This window comes from Garra rufa, chromosome 19 (assembly GCF_049309525.1).
Source record: "Garra rufa chromosome 19, GarRuf1.0, whole genome shotgun sequence".
NCBI classification, from domain to species: Eukaryota; Metazoa; Chordata; class Actinopteri; order Cypriniformes; family Cyprinidae; genus Garra; species Garra rufa.
In genome coordinates, this window is record NC_133379.1 from 33,245,515 (window position 1) to 33,271,516 (window position 26,002).

Here is a 26,002-nt window from a genome sequence, read left to right on the forward strand (position 1 = left end):
GAGCATTAGTGAGTGTTTGAACCTTCTGTAATAGTTGCATATGAGTCCATCAGTTGTCCTCAGTGTGAAAAGAGGGGTCTAAAAATCATACAATCATTGCTGGAAAGGGTTCAAATACACAAAAATGCTAAAAAAAAAAAATCAAAGAATTTGTGGGACCTGAAGGATTTTTCTGAAGAATAGCGGTCAGGGCAACTGTTCAGGACAAACAAGGGACTCATGAACAACTATCACTAAACAAACAAAACAAAAACAGCTGTGGATCATTCAGGTAACAACACAGTATTAAGAATCAAGTGTATGAAAACTTTTGAACTGGATCACTTTTTATAAATTCAACTATTATTTTCTCTTGTGGACTACATGTTAACATCTTTTATGTGAAATATCTCATTCAGGTCAGTTTTAAATAAAAAATAACATGCATTTTGTATGATCCCTTTTATTTTGGTAAATAATTAACATTTTGCAGATTCTGCAAGGTGTATGTAAACTTTGGAAACTTACTTTTAAAAAGAGCAATGAGTTATAATATATTTTGAAATAATATATTTAAGGGTCAACCGAATTTAGTGTTTTTAGACACATAATTGCATATTACGTACAATTAAGTTAAAATGTATTATAGTCTAAATTTATATGAAATACATTTAGTTAAATGTACTTTTTACGACTCGCTTAAGTATGTCATTTCAATTAATTCCTTTTATTGTTGTTGAAATACTATAAGTGTGAAATATATGTTTACTGCCAAATTTGCTGACAAGCATTTAGGGTAAACATGTCTTTAAATATTTTTGTAATTACAAGGGATGTAAAATTGCATGATATGATAATATCATGATATGAAGATTATAGAAAATTAAAAGCTCCAATCCATGTTCTTAACTAAGAAAACTTAAGTCAGAAAAAAGTCAGTGAATTGACTTGTACCTCAACTTTAAAGGGGACTCAGCCCTCTTTTTAGTTGTGGTTTACTGTCACAATCTAAACTACATTCATTCTGGTGTTTTAAGAAGGCAAAAAAACTGATTATAATAATAATTATAACAACAACAACAATGACAGTAATAGCCATATATTGTAAAACAACTGTACTGTAAAGTTTTAGTTTGTTTGGTTTTAGTTTGACAGATACCGTGCCAAAGCATAAAGGCCCAAAACACTTTAAAGACATTTTATGTTAGAATAAGAAGTTTAAATATATTTTTAACGTTTTATTTTCAATACCCTAACTGCTTTCTGGGCCTTAAATGTGTCAGTTGCATTGCTGTCTATGCAGGTCAGAAAGCTCTCGGATTTCATCTAAAATATCTCAAATTGTGTTCTGAAGATGAACGAAGGTCTTACAGGTTGGGAACAACATAAGGGTGAGTAATTAATGACAGAATTTTCAGTTGTGGGTGAACTATCCCTTTAAGTGCACTCCAAAAGAAAAATCTCTAATATGTGACATATATGGCTGTTGACTAGTGTTCTAAATCAATAGCTTACAAGAGTCTGTAGACATCCTGACGGCTCGCTAGGCTTTAAAACAGAGCCAAAGTTGCCATAAAACTGTGCCACAAACCTATAACAGGGATCTGAAGTCTTGCTCAAGGTCACAATGATCAGAAATGTAATGGCCACTGTCATTCCTGCCAAAGGTCTGCTGAGTTCTATCACAATCTCTTTAAGACTCCTACAGCTCAGTTTGACTCATGGCCGATAACCTCATTTGATCCATGCACTGTAATCTCAGTGGTCTGGAATTCCCTGAATTCCTTTTTTGTACATCTGGATTGTTGCAACCCTGAATGCCCTGAAAGGTCATCTTGTTTTGCGCTCCAAAAGAGAGGAAACAGCAGACAGGAAACTCTGAAAGACTGATACGCTCCACAAGAAAGCCTAGAAGATAGATGGACAGAGGAGTGGAGAGGAAGGAGTGATTGATGCTAATGCTAACCGCTAGCTGGTGTCCCAAGTCATTAACCGCGATGGGTCAGTGGACTTCCTGCAGGGAGGCAGGAAGTAATGTCTTATAAATGTGTCAAAGCAGAAGAGGCTGCAGAATGGATTTTTTGTAAATAGTGAGGAGATTAAGAGCTAAACCATAACTGACATGAAATGAATGGCCCTAAATATTTAATAATTCTCTGTCTATCTGTCTAGGTATCTGAATATTTATGTTAAATGTTTAATAATAACCAGAATTATATATTTTATTATATATAAACTTCCATAAATATCTAAATATTTTATAAATAATATATTTATGTATTTTTAATATTCATACGAAATGATACATAAATAAATATTTATAATAAATCAATACATATTTAATATGATATGTATTTTTAATGTTCATATGAAATGATAAATATTTTCTATCTATCTGAATATTTATGATATCTGTGTAATAATAACCAGAATTATATATTTTATTACATATATACTCACATAAATATTTCTGTATATTTATGTTTTTTAATATTTAAATAAAAGATTAATAAATAATTATTTGTAATAAATAAATACATATTTAAATATGATACGTCTTTTTAATATTCATATGAAAGGATAAATAAATAAATATAGTAATAAATAAATACATACTTAAATTTGAAATGTATTTTTTAATATTTATATGAAATGCTAAATAAATATTTTTCTATCTATCTGAATATCAATGATAAATGTTTAATAATAACCAGAATATAAACTGCCATAATTATTTAAATATTTCTGTATTTTTAATATTCATATGAAATGATACATAAATAAATATTTGTAATAAATAAATACATATTAAAATATTATACGTCTTTTTAATATTCATATGAAAGGATCAATAAATAAATATAGTAATAAATAAATACATACTTAAATTTGAAATGTATTTTTTAATATTTATATGAAATACTAAATAAATATTTTTCTATCTATCTGAATATTAATGATAAATGTTTAATAATAACCAGAATATAAACTGCCATAATTATTTAAATATTTCTGTATATTTCTGTATTTTTAATATTCATATGAAATGATACATAAATAAATAAAGTAATAAATAAATACATATTTAAATATATGTATTTTTTTATATTCGCATGAAATTATATTTTTCTATCTAAATATTTATAATAAATGTTTAATAATAACCAGAATTATTTTATATAAACTCCCATAAATATTTAAATATTTCTGTATTTTTAATATTCATATAAAATGAAAATAAATAAATAAATATTTGTAATAAAGAAATACACATTTAAATATGATATGTATTTTTTAATATTCATATGAAATGCTAAATACATATTTTATCTATCTGAATATTTGTGACTTTATATGTTTAATAATAATAACCAGAACTATATACTATATAACTATATATACACTCATTTATTATATATTACCTGTCATAATTATTTAAATATTATATGTAATTTTTAATATTCATATGAAGTGGCAAATAAATAAATAAATATTTTTACTAAATTAATATATTTTTTAAATAATTGTATCTATCTATCCATCCATTCATCCATCCATCTGAATATTTATGTTAAATGTTTAATAAATACCAGAATTTTATATTTTAGTATATATAAACTGCCATAAATATTTAAATATTATATGTATTTTTATTATTCATATGAAATGACAAATAAATAAACAAACAAATAAATACATATTTCTAATAAATAAAGTTTTATATATAATTGTAGAAAAAATTGTAATATATATTTCAATTATTCAGATACAGACATTTTATTTACATTTTACGTCCAGCCTTATTTTCGGCACATCTCTCTTTGTGTTTGCACTGTTTTAACTGGATGATGCATCCATGACCTGTCAGAGCATTTTATAGACCACACTCAATCCTTTTCACACCTGTGTGATGGAGAGATCTGTGGACGGTCAGGTCCAGACAGGAAAACGAATATGTCTGGTTTTTTGTGCTCTACTTAAAACCTCAAAACGCACTGATTCGCCTTTCCATGCTCCCCTTCTGTTGTTTGTTGGAAATGCATTGGGCGAATCAAAGCAGGACTGAGATTTGCAAAAGCAGATTCTAACAGGAAAGCGGCTCACAAACTGAAAAAGCTAAAGCATTGCGAATTATGTAATAAAAACAACTGATTAATATAGAACACGGAAAATCTAAGTTTATAACAAAAACACGACTGCCAAGTTGATTCATTACCCTGTTAACAATGATTTCACTGGATCTCTCTACAGCAGTTATTTCAGCAATTAAGCTTTGCCCGAAAGAGGTGTTTATGAAAGTTTCAGGGTTTGTAGATTCAAAAAAAGCCTGAGAAACTCCCAAAAGACCACAGAAGAAAGACCAAAAAGAAAGAGTGTTGCTAAGGAGGACAAACAAAGATCCAGAGAGTATACACTCACCTCGCTCACCCTTGGTGCATGTTTTCCCATCATCCTCTAGGTAGAAGCCTTTCTCGCACTCACACCGGTAGCTGCCGGGGGTGTTCACACAGATCTGTGAGCACACCGTCTCGTTATTGTTGGCACATTCATCAATGTCTGACGCGAGAACAGAGAGTGAAAGTGTGAGGGACGGAAAGTTGGCAAAGTGCAAAAGACGTGATGTTCGCTCCTGAGGCAGTATAGAGCGCTTCTGACAGATCAGGCTGAGAAACAAAATTTGACTCCCATTGAATCATCTTAACACTTCAGCAGTCTGGGAGGTCAGACCATTTAAGAAACGCTCATGCTATTATTAAAGTGGCATTGAGAGATCAACCCTGTGAATTAAAAACATAGAGACCCATAGAGGGCGCTAACAGGTCCACACTGTTAAATATTCCTGCTAATTTAAACAAGTGATACGTTTTTAAGTGTTCTTTTGAAAAATAAAATAAAATAAAATAAAATAAAATAAAATAAAAGATTTTTACAAAAAGCTTCCATGGTAATCAAATTTTCTAGATATATACAAAGTATGACTGTATATGATTTTACAGTAGGAACAACGTATATTCATTTTTCAAATATTCATATGAAATAAATAAACAAACAAACAAATAAATAAATAATGGGTAAAAATCTATCAGTCATTACATAAAAATATATATTATATTTTAATATTTACATTTTACATATTTGTATACATATAGTAACTGTGACTATGATTGTACACTAGAAAAAAAATAGAAATATATATATATTTTTTATACATGTTTTTGTAAACTTGTATGAAGGAGAAATTTATTTTATTATTTATTTACAGTATAAAAATCATAAAAATAAAAAACATAAAATGGGTAAAAATCTGTTAATCTAATTTGAATTACATTACATTTTACATATTTGTGTGTGTGTGTATATATATATATATATATATATATATATATATATATATGTATGTATATGTGTATATATGTATATATACACATAACTATATTAATAATTTCTGTATATAATTTTTAATAATCTCAATCCATCTAAAAATATATATATTTTTTATATTCATATAGTTATAAATCTATTAATCATGTTACATTTTTAAAAATTATATTAAATTTTTATATTTACATTTTACATATTTGCATTTATATAGACTATGACCATCTATGATTTTACAGTAGATAAAATATAGAACCATATATTATATTTTTGTAAACTTGTATGAAGGAGTTTATTTTATTTATTCACAGTATAAACAATCTAAAAATCTAAAAATAAAAAATGTAAAAATTTATCAAACATGTTACATTTTTAAAACGTATATTACATTTTAATATTTACATTTTACATATTTATTTATATATATATATATTTTTTTTTATACATAATCTTTTTTTTTTATAAAAATCATAACTATACAAAAATACAAATAAAATGAGTAAAAAATGTATCAATCATTTTACTTTTTTAATAAGTATATTATTTTTAATATTTACATTTACAAATTTGTATATATATATATATATATATATACATACACACACACACACACACACACACACACACACACACACACACACACTATGGCTATCTATGATTTTACAGAAGGAAAAATATTTTTATTATACATAAACTGTAATAAATATTTAATAACTATATTAATAATTGATGTATATACATTTGAATAATATATCCATCAATCTAAATGTTCTAAATATTCACATGAAAAAAAAAAAAAAATTGGTAAAAATCTATCCATCATGTAAAATTTTTAATAATCCAATTATAATTACATTTCACATAATGCAAATATAAAAAACATGACTGATACAATTTTACCCATTTTATTTGTATTTTTATTTTATGTTTTTTTTTATACTGTAAATAAATAAATAAATAAACTCCTTCATATAAGTTTACAAAAACTTCTGTATAATAAAAATATAATATATAGTTCTACTGTTAAATCATAGTCATAGTTAGTACATATTTTATTAACTATGATTTTACAGTAGGGGAACGTATATAGAACTATGTGTTATATTTTTTATTATACATAAACTAAAAAAAATAAAATATAATGAGTAAATGTACACTTTGAACCTCACAAAAAAAAGCATACACAATTATGCCACAATGGTATGGTATCATAATCACTTTTTCTTGTTTATGACTGATGCATTCACACCTGTGAATTTGCACATTTGTTGTTGCACATTTTTTGCAATAATGCCAAACCCTGACTAACACTGGAATATTGTGCATCTATGCATTTGACACACTCAAATAAGTACACAAATCTTACCCAGGCAGTACGGTTTCTCTCGATTTCTATGTCGCTCCCGGTCATAGCGATACCCGGTGTAACAGGTGCACACCACACGACCAAAATGATCGGTACACTGCTGTTCACATGGGGCGCCAGCGCACACATCATAGTCTGCATATACAAAGACAAACCCACAAACAAACACATGTAAACACAGCGAGAGAGAAAAGCACAAGACAATCAAATCCGACATAAACCTATAATTTCCCCAAATCATACGCAAATGTGCTACTTTAAACATCTTTTCCCTTAAACTTTATTATAATAATAAAAACAAAACACTGAGGTCTGGGAATCCAGCATTGCCCGTTCCAGCCCAAGAACTCTCGCATCTTTTCCCGATTCCACGGTTTCTCCTGGAAGAGCCAAACCATCTCAGACACAGCATGGAGCGCCATGTGAGTCAGAGAAATATGTGTCCATTCTCAACCCTTACATTTTGTGTTTCTCATCAGCAGAGAGAGGGCAGGTAAGGACACCAGAGAAGCAGAGAAAAAGAAAAAAGTCTAAACAAACTGTAGACTGTCTCAAAGGGTCCCAGGGACCGCTATACACCGTCTCGATGTGGCACGGCGAACCGCAGAGAGCAGACAATATAACTGCATGTTTTTATTTGACAGTTACGAGTAAAAACTCGTTAGTGGTTTGAACCCCTCAACCAAAGATCGAGAAGTATATTACTGTATTCATAAGCTAATATACAGACCTGTTCCCACTATAAAAATACACACGAGGTAATCAAGCGATCGTTACGGGTGGGGAAACTCTGCCAAGCTTTTTAAGGTGTGCTGGAAATGTTAAAACAACATTAAAAGCACCAGCTGAGTGGTTTCCAACAGGAATGATTTTGTTTAGAACGCTAATGGGAGACGAGGGAAAACACCAGAAATATCAGAGCAAATTCAACCCAGAGGAGTCCAATCTGGGGAAAGAAAGAGAGCGAGGGAAAGAGATCTTACCTTCTGGAATACACTGTCCCAGCACAAACTTAAAACCTTCACAGCACTTCTTTCTGAAAGAGAGAAGTTATGAAAATAAATTTTAGATATTCTTTAGAATTGCGCAAAACTTGCTGTGTTTGCATATACAGTTGAAGTCAAAAGTTTACATGCACCTTGCAGAATCTGCAAAATGTTATTTTACCAAAATAAGAGGTTATTTTTTATTTAGTACTGGCCTGAATAAGATATTTCACAGAAAAAAAAAATACATTTAGTCCACAAGAGAAAATAATACTGTACATACACTTGATTTTTAATACTGTGTTGTTACCTGAATGATCCACAGCTGCTGTTTTTTTTTTAATTTGTTCATGAGTCACTTGTTTGTCCTGGACAGTTAAAATGCCTGCTGTTCTTCAGAAAAGTCCTTCAGGTCCCACAATTTTTTTGTTTTTTCAGCATTTTTGTGTATTTTGAACCCTTTCCAACAATGACTGGGATTTTGAGATCCATCTTTTCACACTGAGGACAACTGAGGGACTCATATGCAACTATTACAGAAGGTTCAAACACTCACTGATGCTTTAGAAGAAAACACGGTGCAATAAGAGCCAGGGGGTGAAAACTTTTGCACAGAATGAAGATGTGTACATTTTTCTTATTTTGCCCAAATATCATATTTTTTCATTTAGTACTGCCCTTCAGAAGCTACTTACATGTCTCCCAGAAGACACAATAAATTAAATTTAACCCTGATTTTTAAATTCAAAGTTTTCACCCCTGGCTCTAATGCATGGTTTTTCCTTCTGGAGCATCAGTGAGCATTTAAACCTTCTGTATTAGTTGCATATGAGTCCCTCAGTTGTCCTCAGTGTGAAAAGATGGATCTCAAAATCATACAGTCATTGTTGAAAAGGGTTCAAATACAGAAAAATGCTGGAAAACCAAAGAATTTGTGGGACCTGAAGGATTTTTCTGAAGAACAGCAGGCAGTTTAACTGTTCAGGACAAACAACGGACTCATGAAACAACTATCACTAAACAAAAAAACAACACGGTATTAAGAATCAAGGGTATGTAAACTTTTGAACGGTGTCATTTTTATAAATTCAGCTACTATTTTCTTTTGTGGATTATATGTAAACGTCTTTTATGTGAAGTATCTTATTCAGGTCAGTACTAAATAAAAATAACACGCATTTTACACGATCCCTCTTATTTCGGTAAAATAATTAACATTTTGCAGATTCTGCAAGGTGTATGTAAACTTTTGACTTCAACCGAAATGTGTTAGCAGTGTAATAAAAATCCATTCACTTTGTTTTTTTTAGTCCCACAAAACCCAAACAGTCTCAATTATCAAGCTGACGGATTGTCCCGTATTTGCATATTTCCTTCCTCAGTTAGTTGTACGCTAGCTATAGCGACAACAATGTCTTGTGAGCAATGCAGGTGTTTTGTAGTTGGCTGTAAAAGTCAACATAAGAGTCTTCAATTCTCCCGTCATCAGAGCCACTGAGAACACAGTAGATTAGTTTTGTTTCTGATGGTAACGTGCCAGCAAATACACAAAAACAGAAAAGAGGGGCGGGGCGAGCAGGAGCTTATTAGCATTTAAAGAGCCATGCACCAAAATGGGTCGCTGTGAACAGAGCTGTTTTTGACAGGGAAAAAAATGGTGTTTTACATGACTATTGAGGAATTTTAACCAAAGTATGTTGCAGACATTTCATGAAGACATTCATGTGGAAAAAAGGGCGTCCGATGTCCCTTTTTTTAAAAAAAAGTTACATAATTTATAATAGGCCCGTATGGATGGATGCAGGATGTTGCATGTTGGATGAATGCACATCGAAGACAGAAATTGCTGAATAAAGTCGTTTATCTTGATTTCTTTGCACACAAAAAGTATTCTCGTAGCTTCATAAAATTAAGGTTGAACTGATGTCACATGGACTATTTTAACATTGTCCTTACTACCTTTCTGGGTCTTGAATGTGTTAGTTGCGTTGCTGTCTATGCAGGGTCAGAGAGCTTTTGGATTTCTCGAAAATATCTTAATTTGTGTTCCGTAGATGAAGGTCTTACGGGTTTGGAACGACATGAGGATGAGTAAATAATGCCAGGATTTTCATTTTTTGGCTTAACTATCCCTTTAAACAAATAAATGCAACCTTGGTGAGCATAAGAAATAAAATAAAACACATTTTTGAACAGCAATGAATGTGGTTGGATGGGATTCCTGGGTTAGTTGCTGCATAGTTGCATACTGGCCCATTTCTTAAAATCTAATCATATTTTTTTTCCTTTGCCTGTTTTAATAATCTGCCAGTAAACCAAAAGTGCTTAGAAAAGTGTTATGAGGTATCATTCATGTCTGTAGCACGAACAGGCTGGGATGAGTCACGCACAGGGTTTTGGGGTTTTTTAAACCCACAAGTGAACGGATGAGCTATGATAATAGCAATGCTTGCCTAAGAAATGACAAAACAGTGGCCTTAATCCAGACCGAAACAAACTTGCATGAATTATTAATGTCACTCTTCTGTTTTTGTGCTTTTCCTAATCGTATTTAATTTGAAATCCATGTCTGCAATACGAGACAGACAAAGGGGGGAAAAAGGTGTTCTGTACAGTGATGGAAAACTCACCTCCAAAGTAAGATGATAATATTCCCCCAACATTTTCTAAGTGGTCATCGTGGAGATGTTCCTCTTTTGGAATGACAAGGGAACAACTCACAAGAACTAACAGAGATGATTCATTTCAACACTATGCTACAATGATTCCCAAATGTTCTCAAAAAACTAAAAACTAAAAATACAACGGGGGAAATGGAATTTGGATATTAAGTAATGGTGATATCCTTTCCAACAGTATTACTCACAAACTTTGTGGAACTGTTTTGTCTAGTCTGCCAAAGTAAGCTCTGTTGGTTTAATCTGGAAGCAAACTGATCAACAATGCCTAAATGGCGCATATTAAAAAGTATATCAGCATGTTAAACAATTAAATGCATTGGTTTACAAGTTAATAAGAACATAAACAGCTAATATATTTCCATGCAATCGCTTTTATAGCCACAGACGGCGTAAGGGGTCTGATGTGGGCTACGGCGGGCTGGTATGGTTTGAATCATGGGATTTGTTTTGGTGGTCTGATTCACATAGGAAAACTTTATTGGTTTCTTTGATGTTCGAGATGAATATATAAAGATCTACAATCACTCTCACACACACAAACCTGAAAAAAAAAACATAAACCCTCCAATATTAAGGGACACCATGTGTATCTTTAAATCTTGAAAAAATAATAACTACACGTAATATGAGACTTCAACTACATGAAACCATATGAAATTCCTTTACGGAAATGAAAGTGCAAAATGTAAATATTAAAATTTTGATTAAGGAGGGGAGAAAGCACTGATAATTAAAGAATAATCATGAACCACAACTTGGCATTAAAGTTAATAGACTTGAACTGACTTTATTAGCTTGTTTTCAGAGAGACTTGCAGTCTTTCCACACCCCACACCATTTTTTCTGCTCTATGTTGCCCAGAACTAATGTGTGTCTTTGGAGTTCCCTCCAGGATAAAGCATTTTCCCACGCTAACAAGAACCTGTAGCATTCAGGCTGCTGACACACAGACTCTGGGTGTTTGTCCCTTTCTAGACTCCTAATGAAGGTTCAAATGTGATTTTAAAGTTTGATTCCATAGCGATATATTTTCTGATTCGATAGTTATGATGCGAAAGAATTAGAACTGTAATGACATAATAGCCATTTATTAATGTGCTAATGCTTTAAATAACTCTAAGCAATAAATAAATGCATTTTTACTCTTTTATGAACCTATACATATAAAAAAACTCCAAAATAACATTTAGCCAATTAAAAGAACCCTAGAGTTGAAGTCAAAAGTTTACATACACCTTGCAGAATCTGCAAAATGTTAATTATTTTACCAAAATAAGAGGGATCATACAAAACGCATGTAATTTTTTTATTTAGTACTGACCTGAATAAGATATTTCACATAAAAAATGTTTACATATAGCCCACAAGAAAAAATGTATAAAATGTTTTATGTATAAAAATGACCCCGTTCAAAAGTTTACGTACACTTGATTCTTAACAATTAAACTGGCTGCTGTTCTTCAGAAAAATCTTTCAGGTCCTACAAATTCTTTGGTTTTTCAGCATTTTTGTATATTTGAACCCTTTCCAACAATGATTGTATGATTTTAAGATCCATCTTTACACACTGTAGACAACTGAGGGACTCATATGCAACCATCACAGAAGGTCAGAATGCTCACTGATGCTTCAGAAGGAAAGACGAGGTATTAAGAGCCAGGGGTGAAAACTTTTTGAATTTGAAGATCAGGGTAAAAATAACTTATTTTGTCTTCTGGTAAACATGTAACTATCTTCTGTAGCTTCTGAAGGGCAGTACTAAATAAATAAAAAAAATACTAAAATGTAAACATTTTCATTCTGTTCAAAAAATTTAACCCCCCGGCTCTTAATGCATTGTTTTTCCTTCTGGAGCATTAGTGAGCATTTGAACCTTCTGTAATAGTTGCATATGAGTCTCTCAGTTGTCCTCAGTGTGAAAAGATGGATCTCAAAATCATACAGTCATTGTTGGAAAGGGTCCAAATACAAAAAAATGCTGAAAACCAAAGAATTTGTGGGACCTGAAGGATTTTTCTGAAGAACAGCAGGCAGTTAAACTGTTCAAGACAAACAAGGGACTCATAAACAACTATCACAAAAAAAAAACAAAAAAACAGCTGTGGATCATTCAGGTAACAACACACTATTACGAATCAAGTGTATGTAAACTTTTGAACAGGGTCATTTTTTTAAATTAAATTATTATTGTGGATATATCTTGTGGACTATATGTATATCTTATGTAAAATATCTTAATTAGGTCAGTACTAAATAAAAAATAGCATGCATTTTGAATGAACCCTTTTGTAAAACAATTAACATTTGGCAGATTCTGAAAGGTGTATGTAAACTTTTGACTTCAACTGTATATAGCATGTATAAACATTGTTTTATTTATTTATTTTCAGAATCTCAATTTATAAACTCAAAAAGACCCATTCTAAAACGCAGAGCTGTAAAATCAACTGTGCAGTGCCGCACAAGTGCCGTAACTCATATTAACATGCTGAAAAACATCAGAAACTGAGAGAATCTGTGGGGAGGAAGCATTGAGAAGTGAAAGAGGAGGGCTGAAGAGGCACAAATCTCCTGCTGTGGGAGGTGATGATGGGTGTGAGAGCAGAACGGTTTGAAGGTGATTTTCACACTTCAACGCATGTTTGCAGTCATGTACACACAGACACTTAGGGGGTCACATTCACTCTACCAAACCAGGATCACACATGCATATGCACACCGCTGCTATAGAAACATAAACAGCACATGGCATGTGTTACAACACAGTTGTCAATTTGCAACATATGCAGATGAGATCTGTGTAACATCTCAACCGTTTCTCCTTAATGCCAATCAGATTAAATGAAGTGGAAATGGAGACCTCTTGCTTCTTGCATAGTCCCATTAAAACAAAAGGAAAAATCAAAAATCTAAAAATGAAAGAACTTCCATAAAAACATCCAGCAGGATAGTAAAGACATAGAAAATCTCTGTTATTCTAGTATGCTGACACCAAAGCCACCCTGATCCTCCACAAATACACAAACTTTGATATGTCTCTATCTTAACAAACACGCGACACTCAAGAGAGAAGAATGCATAGAGAGAACAGCCAGAACTGACCCTGGACCTGTGTCTGCCAGAGTAAGCTTTCCAAAAATATTTTTAAAGCTTTGTTTATTGACTCTCTGAGCTGTTTACGCTCAGGTTTCCATCCATCTGGTGCCTTCACAAATATCCATAGTCTGAGGGTTTGACTTTTCATTTAATTTAGTAAAAAATGACTTAATAAAGACACATAAAACCCACACTTTGGGTACATTTTATAATTATAAGAGTACAATTATTAGGTTTCGCTTTTTTTATATAATGTGTTCATGAGTCCCTTGTTTGTCCTGAACAATTAACTGCCTACTGTTCTTCAGAAAAATCCTTCAGGTCCCACAAATTCCTTGTTTATTCAGCAGTTTTGTGCATTTGAACCTGTTCCAACAACGACTGTATGATTTTGAGATCCATCTTTTCACACTAACTTATTTGCAACTATTACAAAAGGTTCCAATGCTCACTGATGCGCCAAAATAAAATACATTGCACTAAGAGCCGGGGGGTGAAAACCTTTTGAATTTGAAGATCAGGGTAAATTTAACTTATTTTGTCTTCTGGGAAACATTTAAGTATCTTGTGTAGCTCCTGAAGGACATTACTAAATAAACAAAATATGATATTTAAGCAAAATAAGAAAAAATTTACACATCTGCATTCTGTTCAAAAGTTTACACCCCTGGCTCTTAATGCATCGTTTTTTTCTTTCGAGAGCATCAGTCAGAGTTTGAACGTTCTGTAATAGTTGCATATGAGTCCCTCAGTTGTCCTCAATGTGAAAAGATGGATCTCAAAATCCCACAGTCATTGTTGGAAAGGGTTCAAATATACAAAAATGCTGAAAAACCAAAAAATTTGTGGGACCTGAAGGATTTTTCTGAAGAACAGCGGGCAGTTTAACTGTTCAGGACGAACAAGGGACTCATGAACAACTATCACTAAGAAAAAAACACAGCTGTGGATCATTCAGGTAACAAGACAGTATTAAGAATCAAGTGTATGTAAACTTTTGAACAGGGTCATTTTTATAAATTCAACTATTATTTCCTCTTGTGGACTATAAACATCTTTTATGTAAAATTTCTTATTCAGGTCAGTACTCTTATTTTGGTAAAATATTTGCAGATTCTGCAAACTTTTGACTTCAACTGTATATTGAATGTGATGCAGTATGAAGCATGCAAAAACTAAATCTGCCCTGCATGAAAGAATTTATTAGTATGTGCATCATTAATATGAAAAATTATAGAGTCTTAATGGATAGGAGAACATGAAATCCAGCTGGACCAAATCCCATAATGACCTAAACAGAGCCAGAAATGTTCAAACACAGAATCAAACTATACTGTATACATCACACAATCCAAAACTATGTAAATATACGAAACTTCACAAGAGCTATAATATTTTGCCTTGAGCGACCCCAGATGTTCTGTGCTGAGGTCTTATATAGTCTAGAGCTACTTACACAGATTCATATTATCTGTGTGACATAGCGTTGGTTTAATCTCAGAAGCTTAAAAACACAAAACTAATCAAGAGACTGTGCTAGGTAAGTGTTCATAACAATGTACAGATGAACAGCAAATTACAAAATCAGTGGAAATAAACAACATGTTTTTGTTCTAAAGATAAGGTCAATGGCAGGCACTAGCGTTTAAAAACATGACACATATTAACGTGAAGTCTTTAAATCGCTCCCCATAGTAGCGCGTCTGTCAGTGTTTTTAAAGCCTGACAGTCTGATGCAGGCCAGAATCTTAAGAATCAGTTTCCCTGATGACCATGTCTCATGCCAGGACCTCTTAGAGTTACTCCAGTCTTCATGATTGCAGTCAGACACATGCTTCTGAGATACGTTGTGCAACATTAAGCTCCAACACGTGAAAGAAATACCACAAAATATTATTAAAATACTTGCAGATTAAAGTCTGATTATATAACATGCATTTCTTCTCAACTCTGGAAATCATTCAAATGCATATTCAGAACAGCAGGTGCTACACAAATACAAAAAATGACACATGGTTTGAGCACATCTAGTTTCTAGTTTCTGTTTCTTGTCTCTGCCATTTGTAAGCTCTTTCAGTAGCTGTGGTTGACTAAAAGACTCAAAGCATTAGAGCTAAAGTGAAGAGAAAAAAGACACGGGTCTTCAGGAAGTTTTTTACATCCACAGGCATCTTCTCATTGTTTTTTCCTCTTCTTATCGTTAGGAAAGCAGTGAAGACTAACGGTGCGTTCACACTGGCACGTAGCGAGCGGGGCGAAGCGAGCGTTTTCAATTCATTCATGTGGAAGTTGAGCGTAAACGGTCGCGTGATGCATTTTGGGATTGGAAGCGTTGCGGAGAAAGCGTTGAGAGCGGCTGAGAGCGTCAAAAGGTTGGGCATTCCTCAACCTTATGCAAATTTCGAGCGCAAAACGCCGGCGACAACCAATCGCTGTGAAGAGTAGGCAAGGCAAGATTATGACGCGTGTTTCTGAAACTGGTGGATTACTGAGCTGAAAACACATATTATTGAAAAAGTCAAGCAAAAGTAAATGTACTTTGCATGTTTTCATTATATGCTACAGTTTAGTTTTCGAACCGCCGTTGAAAGAAGACAATGGAACGTAAATAGGGTGTGAACATTGTTTTTCAGAGGTGTGCTCAGCCCTAAATTAGACACTCCCCAAAGCAGTGGCGTTGTAGCGTTGCCAGCGGCACTGAGCGCAAATTTGACGCTGTAGTGTGAACGCACCGTGAAGGTGCGTTCACACCGGACGCGAATGAAGCGGCAAGCGCGAGTGATTTACATGTTAAGTCAATGCAAAGACGCGAATAGCCATCCTGCGGCGCGAAACGCGCGAATAGCGCGAATGGCGCGGCGCGCATTGAGCGTTCAAGCGATTGCCGCGCCATTCGCGCGAAACGCGCGAGTTAAAAAATCTGAACTTCGGCGGAATTCCGCGCCGCGGTAACCAATCAGGAGCTTGCTCTAGTAGTGACGGAGGCAGAAATCCGAAACAACAATGGCGGACAAAATCACCGTTGCTGTCTGTGGTTCCTCAGAGCTGTACGATACATCTTTGGACTTTTGTAGAAACAGGAATAAAAGGGATCTTGCTAAGAATAAAGTGAGTGAAGAGGTCGGACAATCTGGTTAGTTTTAAAAAACGCTCTTTACTCAATTTAACCTACATATACATACATATTGAGACGGTAAAAATAGCAACAGGTAGCGCCAGTAGCTCACAGAGTGCAACAATTTCACGTTATCGAAATAATGGTGTCCCCCATAAGCCAAAATGTGACCCTGGACCACAAAACCAGTCATAGGTAGCACAGGTATATTTGTAGCAATAGCCAATAATACATTGTATGAATCAAAATGATACATTTTTCTTTTATGCCAAAAATCATTAGGATATTAAATAAAGGAAGACATTTAGTAAATTCCCTACCGTAACTATATTAAAACGTAATTTTCAATTAGTAATACGCATTGCTAAGAACTTAATTTGGACAACTTTAAAGGTGATTTGCTCAATAATTCGATTTTTTTGTACCCTCAAATTTCAGATATCCAAATAGTTGTATCCCAACAAACCATACATCAGTAAATAATGTGAATCTTTTATGGGTTTTCTACTACATATTGAGACATCATTTACATTATATTGAACCATACAGGTCTTAATACCTGGGGTTCCTTTTAATAAACAACACAATAAAAAACAAGTATTACACAAATATGCATTCCTTTTTTGAAATCCACCGAAAAGTACTTCTACAGATTAGGATAAGCAACTGAATTCGATTTAAATATTTTGGGGACCTTCTGTCAGACAGATGTATTCATGTAGTAGATTATTATTCCAGAATACCAAGCAACTGCAGGCTGTTACATCATTTACTATGTAACATCCTCTTGGGGCAAGATTGCAATGAAAAGTTCACATTGTATGTGGGGCATTGTAGTGAGGTCCGATTGCTCTGATGGTGTGCATGTCTCAGGAGGGGAGAATCCAGATGTGAACCCAACCTCGGGAGGTTTAAAACGGGATGAAATGGATTAGTTCAGGTTGGGTCACTCAGACACAACCAGACTTCTAAACCAAATCATTGTTATGCAAAACAAAAAGAAAAAGCAACAGAATTTGCATGGAGCAACACACGGTTCAATACAGATATCTGTGACCCTGGACTATAAAACCAGTCATAAGAGTACATTTTTTCATCTAAAATCTAAATAAGCTTTCCATTTATGTATGGTTTGTTTGGATAGGACAATATTTGGCTGAGATACAACTATTTGAAAATCTGGAATCAGAGGGTGCAAAAAAATAAATAAAAAAAATAAATCGAAATACTGAGAAAATCGCCTTTAAAGTTGTCCAAATGAAGTTCTTATGAATGCATATTACAAGTCAAAAATTAAGTTTTGATATATTTACAGAAGGAAATTTACAAAATATCTTCATGGAACATGATCTTTACTTAGTATCCTAATGATTTTTTGGCATAAAAGAAAAATCGATAATTTTGACCCATACAATTTATTTTTGGCTATTGCTACAAATATACCTGTGCTACTTAAGACCGGTTTTGTGGTTCAGGGTCACATTTATAAGTGACTGGATGTCTGATCACATTATTCAATATCGCCTATTGAGAATTCATTTAGATGATTCACCTTGAACCCTTCTCACTCACTTAAGCACTCACTTGTTTCAGTCAGGTGCATTTACTTAGACAGTAAAAATGATTTGCGAGTGTTTTGTTTAGATACAATAGTGCAGAAAAGGAAATGTGTTGTTTTTCTTTCAGCCTCTGCTAAATGATAGATGGAAATTATGGGAACCCCATGAATGAGCGGTGAGATTCCAGCACCATGTCCAAACAAAAACAGGTGCATTAACACTGAGTCACATGCACTTTTAAACAGAGCCTTTACTTGACTTGTCAGGCGTTATTAGTGGGTTACGGTAGCACCTGTGCTTTCCTAATGTTGTGTTTATTTAATTTCCCATGCTGATGGGGATCCGGTTACCAGGAGAAAACCAGGTCTGGATTAGCGTGACCTCAGCCCCACTTGCTGGGCTCTGAGAGATCTCTAATTACCTTATAAACAAACTGAGCTGAGACCTGGAGTAAACACACACACAGACAGTGCATATGGAGGAAATAACATTACATTCTGGTTAATTCTGAGAAATGTACCACGAGTCTATGAGCAACTGCAGTTCAATTTGAATCAAATATTTATCAAATATTTATTTATAGCTCTAAATAAAGGTTCCGAAAATAAAAGTGATAATGAAGTTTCTATGATGGCATACAAAAACCATTTTAATGTCCTATGGTGTCATGAGAAAACTGTCATGAAAAAATTATCTTATGAGAATTTTTTGGAGTTCAATGTTCTGAAATCAAAATAATATTAAATTGAATTCAATCACAGCTCCAACACATTAAAGGGATAGTTCACCTAAAAATGAAAATTAGCCATTATTTACTCATCCTCAAGCCACCCTAGGTGTATAAAGCTTCCTTCTTTCAGGCAAATCCATTCGGAGTTATATTAAAAAATATCCTTGCTCTTTCAAGCTTTACAATGGCAATGGGTGGGTGTTTCCCTTCAACAGATCAAAACAAATCCAATAAAGTGTATCCATACATAATAAAAAGTGCCTTACATGGCTTCGGGGGTGAATAAAGAACTTCAGTAGTGAATATATGCGTTTTTTGTAAGAAAAATATCCATATTCAAAATGTAATAATCACTTTAATCTAGTTTGCGCTCACTGTTCTACACAGAAGTCATTCTGGCCGGATAGCGTAGGTTGTAAGCATTGCGCATGCACGATGAGTCTTGCGTAAACCAACGTTTGTTTACAGGAGCAAAGGAAGCAAAAAAAAAAACTGTCTCTTCTTGCCTAGTCTTGCGTAGCCAGACCTTCAGACTGATGGCTGAAGGTCTGGAATTCATGGCAGCTTTCACTGTCCAAGGCCCGCCCATAAGGCCGTTTGACCAACATGTCAAACAACCAATCACAGTTCGTTTCGTTCAGCGTCACGTTTTGGAAATGCCCCCACAACAACAGACTGGCGTGCAACAAGACAGTCATTGAAATAACCCAGATTGAAAGTTAAATAAGTAGAGGGAGAACAAGCAGTAAGTCAGTAATTTGTTCGCGAACGTCGCAAATGTGTATAACAACAATGGCGTCTGCATAAGCACATTTTAGCAAAACACAGAGTAAATCAGTCTGCGCTTTGTTTCCCGGCAGAACGAAAATAAACGCGACACTCGCGTCTCCCGGAAATCCGATCAAATTCAACTAATCAGATGACGACTTCGACATTCCTGAAGTGTTTCCAGTTAAGTGTACCGATACGCATCAGACGTTTAGCCAACATTCCGTGGGCGTGACGTCTGAGGCTGAGACTACTTCTTGGCTAATATCGTAATCCTCCGACATTCTTCTTTACAAAATCCTCGTTTTGTAGTTTTAATTTTTTTTGGTTCTCTCTACTGTACGTCCGTGTTCGTTACTTCGCCAACGTCATCTGTTATCCACCATCCACCTGGAGCTGCTTCTGTGTAGAATAGTGAGTGCAACGTAGATTAAAGTGATTATTAGGTTTTGAATATGGATATTTTAGTTACAAAAATGCATCAATTCACTCCAGGAGGCCTTTATTCAACCCCTGGAGCTGTGTGAGGCACTTTTTTATTATGGATGGATGCACTTTATTGGACTTGTTTTGACCTGTTGAAGAGAAACAGAGCCAGGACATTTTTTAATATAACTCTGATTGGATTTGTCTGAAAGAAGGACGTCCTATTCACCTACGAAGGCCTGATGAGTAAATCATGGGAATAATTAAAATTTTGGGGTAAACTATCCCTTTAAATTAAATGGATAGTTCACCCAAAAATGAAAATTTTGTCATTAATTACTCAAACTCACGTCATTTCAAACCAATAAGACCTTCGTTCATGTTCTGAAAACAAATGAGGATATTTCCGATGAAATCCGACAGCTTTCGGACCCTGCATAGACAGCAACCACATTCAAGGCCCTGAAAGGTAGTAAGGACATTGTTAAAATAGTCCATGTGACATCAGTGGTTCAACCTTAATTTTATGAAGCAAAGAAAATAAAAATGACTTTATTCAACATTATTTCTTCTCTTCCATGTCAGTCTTTGCCACACATTCACGAGAGTTCCTGAATGTGCATTGGGAGGAAAAGAAATTGTTGCATTAAGTTATTTTTGTTTTCTTTGTGCACAGAAAGTATTATTGTAGCTAAGTAAATTAAGATTGAACCACAGATGTCACATGGACTATTTTAACCATGTCCTTATTACCTTTCTGCTACCTTTCTACCTTTCTATGCTTACCCATAGAGGTGGATTTTGTAAGGGTCAGTGGTGTTTATGCACATATGAGCACCAGCATAAACAGATTTAGAATGTATTTTCTGTATTTTTCATTTATACGTTTATTTTATAATAAATACAAACAGTAAATATTCAGTCACTTAAGAAAGAGTACTCTGAAGTTGTAAAGAATGTCTAAATTGAATAATTAGGAGATTTAAGTCTGTGGCTTTTTTTTTTACTAAGGCACAGCCATATCACCCTGCAGCCCAAGACTGGTTGCTCACTGAAGCTAAGCAGGGTTGAGCCTGGTCAGTACCTGGATGGGAGACCTCCTGGGAAAACTAGGTTGCTGTTGGAAGAGGTGTTAGTGAGGCCAGCAGGGGGTGCTCACCCTGTGGTCTATGTGGGTCCTAATGCCCCAGTATAAGTGACGGGGACACTATACTGTAAAAAGCACCGTCCTTCGGATGAGACGTTAAACCGAGGTCCTGACTCTCTGTGGTCACAAAAAATCCCATGGCACTTCTCGTAAAGAGTAGGGTTTTAACCCCGGTGTCCTGGCCAAATTCCCTCTACTGGCCCTAGTCAATCATGGCCTCCTAATAATCCCCTTTCATTGAATTGGCTATTTCACTCTCTTCTCTCCACCTGTAGCTGGTGTGTGGTGAGCGCACTGGCGCTGTTGTACTGTGGCTGCCGACGCATCATCCAAGTGGATGCTGCACACTGGTGGTGGTTGAGGAGAGATCCCCCATATGATTGTAAAGCACTTTGGGTGTATGGCAATACGCAATTAAAGCGCTATATAAATGCATCATTCATTCATTCATATACATGTTAAAAAGTTTTTCAATTCAAAAGTATAGCTTTGATTTAAAGTTTGTTTGAATATTTTTTATAAGATGCAGGAGAAAAATAAAAAGGCAAAACAAATTTTTTGGTTAATAAAAAAGTTAAAAAATAAACACCTTTAGAGGAAATGTCAGGCATAGGGGGGCCTTGCAAAATGTACCCGAGAAGGAGTGGGCCCCTGGTATAAAAAAAGGTTGAGAACCCCTGTAATAAAATAATATGTTGCAAGCAAGCACTGAAAATAAACATGTTTGATATATTAATGCTTGACTTTGTTGTTGTTTTTTTTACTAAACTGGAATCGAAAAGAATCGGAATCGATAAAATTCAAATGATACCCAACCCTAGTAATTAATGACACGCTTTTCATTTTGGGGTGAACCATCCCTTTAATTCTAAAAGAGTTATGTGATAATGTTAAATCAAAAATATTAAAATCAACATGAAGCAGCATATCCAAGTCATCTTAATTTCATAATCCAATATTTCCAACTGAAACTGGAATGAATGAGAAGGAAGGGGATAGAACAAACGAACAATAGAACAAATTCTAAATATATAGACATAGAACAAGCAACAGAACCATACAAAGCAGCCAAGGTTCCCACATTGTAAAAAGTTTTCACCAGATTCAACTTAAAAACCTAAGTTCAGCAGCTGCCATAAGTTTTTAAGTTAAATCAGCTTATTACAATATTATAACTTATTATATTATTATAACTTACAATATTAGTTGATTTAACTTGTGAGTTTAAGTGACTTAAGTTGATTTAACTTAACATTTTAAGGCAGCTGCTAAACTTAAGTTTTTAAGCTGAAACTGGTGAAAACTTTTTACAGTGCAGACCTTCTGCTGTCGGTCTAAAGGTCTGGCTATGTGAAATTTGTAAAAACTCAGAGCCAGTCTGAAGGTTTGGCCAGTTATAGGCAGAGAATCAAGTCAGGTAGTGCGTGATCCGCTGTTAGTTAGTGTATAATGACGAGTTTTCCTCTGTAAGCATTTACAAAGTAGACAAGTATGATGCCTACTGCTAAAAAATCTGTTTACATTCCAGACAAGCTAGGTAATTTCAAAGACACAATGAATCACGCACACTGCACAATAAGTCCAGAAATGTGGATAAAAAACAAATAGGGAGTGATGACTTTAAGATTAGCATACCACTTGAACTTGATACCCTGCATTTAATATTCACTGATAAATTTTCCAGACTATCTAGCCAAGCACAGCACAGCACAGCACAGCACAGCACAAAGAGCCATCAATGATCACAGCTGGAAATCGCAGGCTAACAAACACATAACAAAAATCTCAATTTCCTTCATAATTAACATCCACAAAATTGGCCAGGAGCCTAAGCCATTAGCAGCTGCTTAAGGAGGGCGGTCGTCTTATTTCACAAATTTGTGGCGGGCATCTCTCTCCCCTTTCCTCTGCAGCTGGAAACTGTAAATTACACAGACCTCCATTAACGTTTGGTGATATATAATGAGTGCATAACTCAACGCAGGCTTTGTATACGTGTGCGGCTGTTTGAAGTTTCAGTATTACACATGTACGGGTCTTATTAGAGCCTAGATCTCATTGTATCTTATATTGCATGTCAGTAAACGCCGTTCGCTCCAGTTGGGCCTCTGATTTGATCTCTGCGCTTTTGTGCCAAGTGTATGTGTGTTTACGTGTTCAGGAGGGTCTAATTGTTTTGATGGTGTTCTGACGCAGAGGGTCACTTCACCTTCTCTGCTTTAACGCTTAGAAGAATCTTGATAATGTGGCACAGATCAAGAGCCCGAAACACACACCGACGAAAACTCACTCTACATTCCTCCACACTGGCCCCAGATGTGGCTCCTCGTTTTTCTTGTCTTTTCTCTGCGCGCTCTGTAACACCACCCACAGGTCTTTTATGAGTCGGTGTGCCTCCGGTAACCCACTGGACTGATTTTTTTTCTTCCCCGTGCTTTAACGTTCACATTAAATCACAGAAGTGCTGGTGCTTGTTTAGGTGTAACTGCTTGGAATGGAGCCTGACAGAACCAGCCTGCCAATGCAAAGATCTGCCTGTCAACATTTCAGACATGCTGAGGTGACGAGAAACTGAAATTAATTCAGATTGATGCTGTAATGGGCATTTAGTTTGTATGGAAACCCTATGCTGGCATGGGCACCATGTAATCCAGTTACAGTTATGTAGACTTTTTCTCTTTACTATGCTGATTGAAATCATTCATATGTAAAGTAATTCATATGGCAGGGAGTGGAAGTCAGTTAAAGTTTACATTTTAGTTGAATTCAATGTGTGCTTGTCAATTGCTTCAACCTGATGATAAAGCTGCATAGTGGGCAATTGTGACACTTTAAATATGTAGAGTATTATTAAAAACTGAATGTCAAATTGAAGTTATGGGAGGGAATGTAGTGGGTGATAAAACTTTCCAGGATTTATCTCCATATAGTGGACTTCAATGGTGGCCAACAGGTTGAATGTCCAAATCGCAGTTTTAATGCACCTTCGTAACGCACATTGCAAAGCTAGTGGAAAGTGAGCATTTGTGGTAAAAAAGTCCATCAATTTTTTTCTTTTTTTTTTAGAAAATGGCTGATCATTTTGCTAGATAAGACCCTTATTCTTTGGCTGGGATTGTTATTTTACAGCTTTATACCTAAAAAGATGCAACAATGAATAGCTAAGTATTATGTATTATAATAAGTATTCATGAAATCATACAACGCATTATAAGGTTTATTACAAGGCATGATAAACACAGTAAAAAGGTTTTTATAATGCATTATATATAAAGGCTTTAAAATGTTACCATTAAGTAAAATTATAGTGGGCAATAAAAATAAAATAATACAATATTTTGGTTAAAATAGTTGAAAAAAAAAAATATATATATCACATAATTTAACAGCTATCAAAGCCCATTTCTGCCACTGAATAAAAAACAAAAAAAGTTAATTGTGACTTTTTATCTCACAATTCTGACTTTTTTTCTTGCAATTGTGAGCTTACATCTTGCAATTATGATTTTTCTCTTAGAATTGTGAGACATAAACTCGCAATTTAGAGTTATAAAGTCAGAATTGTAAGTTATAAACTTGCAATTCTGAGAAATTATATCAAAATTGTGATATAAACTCGCAAATCTGACTTTTTTTCTCAGAATTGCGTGATATAAACTTTTAATTGCGAGTTATAAAGTCAGAATTGTAGGTTTATATCTTGCAGTTCTGACTTTATAACACACAACTGGGAGTTATAAAGTTAGAATGGTGAAATTCTAATATATATAATTCTAATATATAACTCGCAATTGCGAGTTTATATCTCATAATTTTAAGAAAAAAGTTAGAATTGAGAGATATAAACTCGCAATTGAGAGACAAACTCCCAAAAAGTCACAAATCTTATTTTTTTTTTCAGAATTGTGAGTTAATATCTTGCAATTCTGACTTTATAACATGCAATTGGGAGTTATTAAGTTAGAATGCTTAAATATAAACCTGCAATTCTGAGAACATATCAGTCTTTTTTCCTTCAAAATTGGACTTTAAAACTCACAATTGCAAGTTTATATCTCATAATTTTAAGAAAAAAGTCAGAATTGCAAGAAATTGTGAGATATAAACTCACAATTGCAAGACAAACTCACAAATCTTATTTTTTTTCAGAATTGTGAGTTAATATCTTGCAATTCTGACTTTATAACATGCAATTGGGAGTTAATTAAAATGGTTAGATAAAGTCATAATTCTGAGATAATATCAGTCTTTTTTCCTTCAAAATTGGACTTTAAAACTCGCAAATTGCAAGTTTATATGTCATAATTTTAAGAAAAAAGTCAGAACTGCAAGAAATTGCTAGATATAAACTTGCAATTGCGAGACATAAACCTGCAAAAAAAGCCAGAATTGTGAGATATAAACTTGCAAATCTTAATTTTTTTCAGAAATGTGAATAAATATCTTGCAATTCTGACTTTATAACATGCAATTGAGAGTTAAGTTAAAATGGTTAGATATAAAGTCATAATTCTGAGAACATTATCAGTCTTTTTTCCTTCAAAATTGGACTTTAAAACTCGCAATTGCAAGTTTATATCTCATAATTTAAAGAAAAAAGTCAGATTTGCGAGAAATTGCGAGATATAAACTCACAATTGCAAGACATAAACTCGCAAAAAGTCAGAATTGTGAGATATAAACTTGCAAATCTTAATTTTTTTCAGAAATGTGAATTAATATCATACAATTCTGACTTTATAACATGCAATTAAGTTAAGTTAGTTAAGT

General features: G+C 34.0%; 1 protein-coding gene across 1 annotated transcript in view; it reads right to left on the reverse strand.

Annotated features, from left to right (window-relative positions):
• The window catches only part of LOC141292065 (collagen and calcium-binding EGF domain-containing protein 1-like), a 95,123-nt gene that overhangs the window by 32,866 nt on the left and 36,255 nt on the right, over nt 1-26,002 (reverse strand). Inside the window, exons 3-5 of the mRNA XM_073824030.1 lie at nt 7,708-7,760; nt 6,725-6,859; nt 4,399-4,536 (exon numbers count right to left, since the gene is read on the reverse strand). Coding sequence (XP_073680131.1) covers nt 4,399-4,536; nt 6,725-6,859; nt 7,708-7,760 — 326 coding nt within the window. The remainder of the gene's footprint in view (nt 1-4,398; nt 4,537-6,724; nt 6,860-7,707; nt 7,761-26,002) is intronic.